Source organism: Pithys albifrons, chromosome 1, assembly GCF_047495875.1.
Source record: "Pithys albifrons albifrons isolate INPA30051 chromosome 1, PitAlb_v1, whole genome shotgun sequence".
Taxonomy (NCBI): domain Eukaryota; kingdom Metazoa; phylum Chordata; class Aves; order Passeriformes; family Thamnophilidae; genus Pithys; species Pithys albifrons.
Window position 1 is genome coordinate 14,189,157 of NC_092458.1, and position 6,000 is coordinate 14,195,156.

General features: G+C 34.9%; 1 protein-coding gene across 1 annotated transcript in view; it reads left to right on the forward strand.

Annotated features, from left to right (window-relative positions):
- PUDP (pseudouridine 5'-phosphatase) overlaps nt 1-4,173 on the forward strand; it is a 61,105-nt gene extending 56,932 nt beyond the window's left edge. The window contains exon 4 of the mRNA XM_071565977.1: nt 3,793-4,173. Within this exon, the coding sequence (XP_071422078.1) occupies nt 3,793-3,969 (177 nt within the window). The 3' untranslated portion in view covers nt 3,970-4,173. The remainder of the gene's footprint in view (nt 1-3,792) is intronic.
- Nucleotides 4,174-6,000: the final 1,827 nt, after the last annotated feature.

Genomic DNA, 6,000 nt, shown 5'->3' on the forward strand with positions numbered 1-6,000 from the left:
AGACTGATAATTTTTTTATTAGATACTACCTAGCTTTGAATTTTGACCACAGAGTATGGGCTACTTTCTTCACAGAAAAGTAAAAGTACTGGCAGTGGAAAGTCAACAAATTATCTGAAGAAAGGAAAGACCTGAGCATCTTCTCCTTCACAGACATTAACAGAGTCATTCTGAAATCCATGTGATTGGCTGTACTTGTTGAATTTCTTCCTGTAGCCTCCTTTGGGGTTTTTTTAGTGATATTATGGAATTTGAATTAGTGCTTAAATGATTATAGAAAACTGCATTGTGCATGTACACATAAATTATTGTATAAGGTTATGAAATGTCTTTAGAGTGCAGATTTTACAAATAGCCCATCACACTTTTGACCTCTTGATTTGATCATGAAGTGAAAAAAGATAAATGATAAATACAGAAGTTACAGATTATAATACACAATCCATAAGAAACCCCAAACATTATATGTCTTATCATGATACCAAATGTTTCTGTATCACTTGATGACAGATGGTAAAAATTTCTTTTCATTCTTTCGTTATAGAACAATAGATGGTAGTGTTTAATTTGCAGATGAGTTCTGTGCATATAAATTATGGCATCTTTAGTCTCATCCTTCATTCTGTTTTAGAGATGATATAGTGCTGTCATATGTGGTCAAGGATATTTGTTTGATAAGCACTCCCTATGCATGTATGTATTATCTTCACAGGTTTTCCAAAACACTAATTTCACAACTGAATTTAATCTTGGCTATCACTATAGCAATAGCACTTATGGATATCCCTCTTAGTAACATAGATATACCATCCAGACATTTGCAGTATATAGATTAGAGAGGGCCTGCGGTACATACCAAGAGCATAACTAAAACTCTTTTCTTATATTCTTAAATTTCATGTAGAAACATGAGGTAATGAGATGCTGCAGTGATCTTATGAATTCTTCCTTTGGTTAAGTGATTAATTTTTCTTTTTCTAGATTCATAGAGTGAAATATAAATTAATATACTTTACTACTTTACTTTTTTAAGCATTTAGTTCATTTCAAAGTGAGAACTGTCCTATATTAGTATGACCTTTTGAGAGATCTCATAGCAGTAATATTGATCAGTGACACAAGTTTTAGAAATAATGCAGAGAAGCAGCCAGAATCTCAGCTGAAGTCTGGATAAATCTCATCTGTCTCGCAGTTGGAGTGATGCTGATGTTGCAATATTTATGCAAAATGGGAAAGAACTTGGCTGCTTTCATATCTCTAAATTTAGTGTGTGGGTGGGCCAGGACAGTGAAGAGTTTATAACATCTCTATGTATTAATGAATCCATTTTTTGTGTGAACCTTTCATTATCCATTAAAAATGTTGCTGTGCTATTGACAATAAGTGTCAGTAGCAAGAAAGACTGGAGGAAGACCTAATACACTTATTTCCTGTAACATTCAAGCCACTGTAATTATGAGTCGTTTGCCTGGCTTCTTTGGTAATTAAGAGTTTTAATTGCTTCTAGTTCCAGGGAATTAGTTAAGCTTTTCATTATGCATATTGCCTTCCATAACCATCAGCTCCTCTCCTACAGTAAGCTTAGTGACATCATGGAAGTCAATTAGGTCTTTCAAGTGAACTACATTCCTTTGTATGGGTTAGATCAGAAAAGGTTTCAGAATGGCCTTGATAATGCTCTTCTGTGCAACATTTGAGCTTTTGCTTCAAAAAGCAAAGCCTGTCAGAGGTTCATTTACTGTCCTCAGTATGCTTAAGATCATGAACTGAGATGTTGTTACGAACAAAACCTATAAGCAGAACCATGTTTCTGTTGTAAAAGCAATTGTTCCAAACTTTCCAGGATTACATATTTGTAGTTAGTAAGAGTGATACTGATCAACATTTGAAAATAGTATATTGTTCAAACTGGAATGCAGCGACTGTATGAAGGAAATGAACACAAAAGAGTTTGGTGTGATTCCTTTGGCTCACTAAAAATCATTAACTTTTGTTTTATTAAATGCAAGGTAGAAAGCACCTCTTACTTTTCTCTTGATGGACTCCAAGTCATTCCTGAGCCAATGACAATGTTAAAAGGCAAGAATCAATATTTTAAAAAGAAAAGAAATCAAAGAAAAAGGTTCTCTCCTTTATCCTCTTCAATAGTCTTTGATAGATGGGTTTATATAGGGCAGACCTTTGATAAATCTGGCAAAAATACTTTCTTTGAACTTAATGAGAGCACATCCAGAACAGAATAACACTGTGCATCTCTTATTTTCTGTGGTGAAATAGTTGTATGTTGGAGAACCTAAAAGATGCATTGTGCTCTTATGTGTTTATAGAATCATAGAATATCCTGAGTTGGAAGGGATCTGCAAGAAACTTTGGAGCCCAACTCCAGACCCTGCAAATGACAACTCCAGGAATCACATAATGTCCCTAAGAGCACTGTCCAAATGCTTCTTGAATTCTGTCAGGCTTGGTGCTGTGACCACTTCCTTGGGGAGCCTGTTCCAGTACCCAACCACCCTCTGAGGGAAGAACCTTCTCTCAATATCTAACCTAAACCTTCCCTGACACACCTTGGGTCCTACCTCTGGTCATCACAGAGAAGAGATCAGTGTCTGCATTTCCCATCATGAGGAAGCTGTAGACTGCTATGAGGTCTCCTCTATCTTCTCTCCTTTGTGGTAAGGCAGAGTTGCACTGCCTTATGATTACTAGATATGGGGAAAATTCTCCTAACCATCTCAACAGCTGTTTTCGATTACTGAAATTACTTGTGGCAGTGATTTTGGCATTAGTAGTAGTCACAGTGCTACTAATATTGATATAAATGCATTATGAATTGCAGAACTGTTAGAAACCATGTGTCATTTTAAATCAGAATTTTTTGGATTGTTGGGTGCCAAAAGTTGCTTTGGATTGTCCATGACAAAAAATTCAAACTGAACACTACATAATGGCAGGAGGACATGCTTCATTATATAAACTCTTGAATGAACTCCAGAAGCATTATCTTTTATAACATTTCAAAACATATAATTTTTATATATTTATGATTCAATATTCTAATGTTGAATTAGAAAATCCACATAAGTAATGTATGATTATTTTTAACAACTTTGTTTCCAAACTTCTATCTTGATTGAATGTGAATATTGTAATGCATGGAACTTCTACCTGACTAAATTTCTCTCTTCTCTAAATGTAACCTTGCAATATAATTGCTGATTTTCTTATCATTGCTTTGGAAGAATTAAACAAGTAGAGCATGACTTTGACAGCACTCTTCTGGTAACTGATTTCCACCTTACTTTCCACTCATCCAAAGTAGTCCAAATAATTGATCTAGACAGTGGTCTTCCCCACCTTGTGTATGTAGGAAATGCCACACCTCTAAGTGAAAGTACTGCTTATGCCAGTTTCCAGGTTGTGAAGGTGCTTTGGAAAAGGTAAATATCCTGCTTGTAAAGGTATTTAAGCACTTGCTTAAATTTATTTTGAGCTTGTGATTAAACCCATCCCTGTAAAACAAAGCACTTAGGAACATCTGGATAACCAGTTTCTTGGATTTAAGTATTTCTGTTATGTTTTTTGAATTGAAATTAATTAAAGGTTATTTACCATGCAGATGTTCCAATTGAGAGGTTTGCCCTTGTTCTAATTAGGAGTGTCTAAACCAATAATGGAATTTAGTTTTCCTATTAACTTCCATTTGGGATCATTATCTCTTTTAAAACAAATTATTTAAAGCTCATAGTAACATTCTTCTTTATTTTTTTCCCCGACCTCCTTGTTTCTTAGTGTCTTGTGTTTGAAGATTCACCACATGGAGTCAAAGGAGCCCTGGCAGCAGGAATGCAAGTGGTTATGATTCCAGATGAAAATTTAAATCCAGATCTTAAAAAGGGGGCAACTCTGCTTCTGAACTCCATGGAAGATTTCAAACCAGAACTGTTTGGTTTACCAGCATATGATTAATGCCTATCAACATGCACTTGACTGGAGATTGATTAAAAGTAAAATGAAATTTTATTTTGGTTTTATATTTTTTTATTTCATGTTTTGTCCTCAAAACTAGAGCACAAAAATCCTATTAACACCGAGTGTTCTACACTTTACCTTTGGAAAATTGTCTGGTTTATCCTCTTGATAAATGCTAAATTAAAGCAGCATCTCCCTGTGAATTGAGTCCAGTCTTGTTTTCTGCACATCATAATGCTTTCTGGGAATATTAGGAATGTATTTAGATGATTTATTGTCATTGCATTGAAAGCTTCTGGTTCTGTTTGCACTTCGAGTTACTCTTTAGATCCTAACCAGAACTCTGTTCTGAATTGGCTTTTGTCCCATTACATTGTTTTTGACACAGTTATTGCTATCAACATGTTTACCCATTTCCTCATCCCGCACTTGCCCATCTATTTCCCTTGTATTTTATTGCCTTCACACACACACACACACACACACACACACACACACACACACACACACACACACACCCACCCACCCACACCCACACCCACCCACCCACACACACACTTCTTTGCAGAGATTTTGCTGTACTTTCTGTGGTTTTTATTATGTTTTCTTCTTGGAGATTGAATGAGATGACTTCCAGAGGTCCCTTAAAACCTCTCATTATTCTATAATTCTGTCATTATCTTTTCTGACATGATGATAATGGACTAGGAGCTATACAAGGTTATATGATCTTAGAGTTTAACCACAATACTTTGCATCTTGTTCCTTTTATTTTCTTCTTATTATTCCTTCTTCTTATTTTCCACGCTTCCCTTTCTTTCTTGTGAAATCACTGCTTCGTGTCTCTGTGCTTCAGCCCTGTGGCCCTAACTCCTTTGTACCCAGATAGCTTTCCTTACTTTTCCATTTTTACCTTTTTTTTTAACAATTTCTCTACAGAGAGTTTTGCCATCTATTTTTAAAATGCAGAAATTGCAGATTTTTCTTCTTTAAGTACTTAAAAATTATTTTCCTGGCTACCGTAATTTCCATTAAATGGCTATATTGTCATCTCTTTCTCTTCTGTCTCTTTCTAGCATCTTGTCAGTACAAGGGGAAGGGTCTCTTTAGAAAATACTAGACACATAGACAAGTGTTGGTGGAATCTACAACCACATATAGGACATGCTGGAAGCAATGTCTTTTAGTTTGTCTGAAGAAAACTGTAGTATATAGGGCTTATGACAGTTTTATAAAATTAAATACGGTATTCAGCATTTAAAAACCTACATTTCTAATGAGTATCCATGAGGTACTCCAAAATCTTGGCAAAATTTCCATAAAAACAAGAAGTGTGGAATGTATCAAATCACAGAATTCGATAATTCCTTACAAAAATATCTTCTGGGCATTTCTGGCCTTTAACTGTTTTAGATTTAAGAGTGTTTTTTCAGGAACAAAAAATTAATGAATTATAAACCCTTCAGTATTCATGGTGAGTTACCTTAGATTTTATTCTTCCTGTATTTAAAAACCTCAAGCTTTTATATCTTTTGTGTAGACTGTTATTTTCTTTTGTTTTAGTCTAGTTTTATCTCAATAAATTAAGGAAATATTATTCCATATGGTCAGTCTAATATGACCTAGCTGGTACCAGAATCTTTTTAGTACATATACTATAATGGTTTGCAGTTAAATGCCTTTCATTCTAAGGATCTGGAAGCAATTTTTGAAAAAACAAGGGTGAATATTGATTCAGTGTAAGTAGTCTACATACATTGTTTCTTTAGGCCCATGGATATTGCAGTCATTAGTGTTTTACAGTGAAAACAACCTGTGCCATCCAAACTGAATTCCATTTTTGGTCTTCCCAGACAAGATTAGAGAAATATTGCTGTATAACTCCTCCTTTAATTTATGTTACATAACACAATACTGTAGAGCAATAGTTCCAAGCTTTCAAGTGTAAAACAGGTGCCTGTTGGGATCCCCTTCGTTCATAATTACTGAATTCCAACAGGGAAGTTACTAGATGGAACAAGCTCTAAT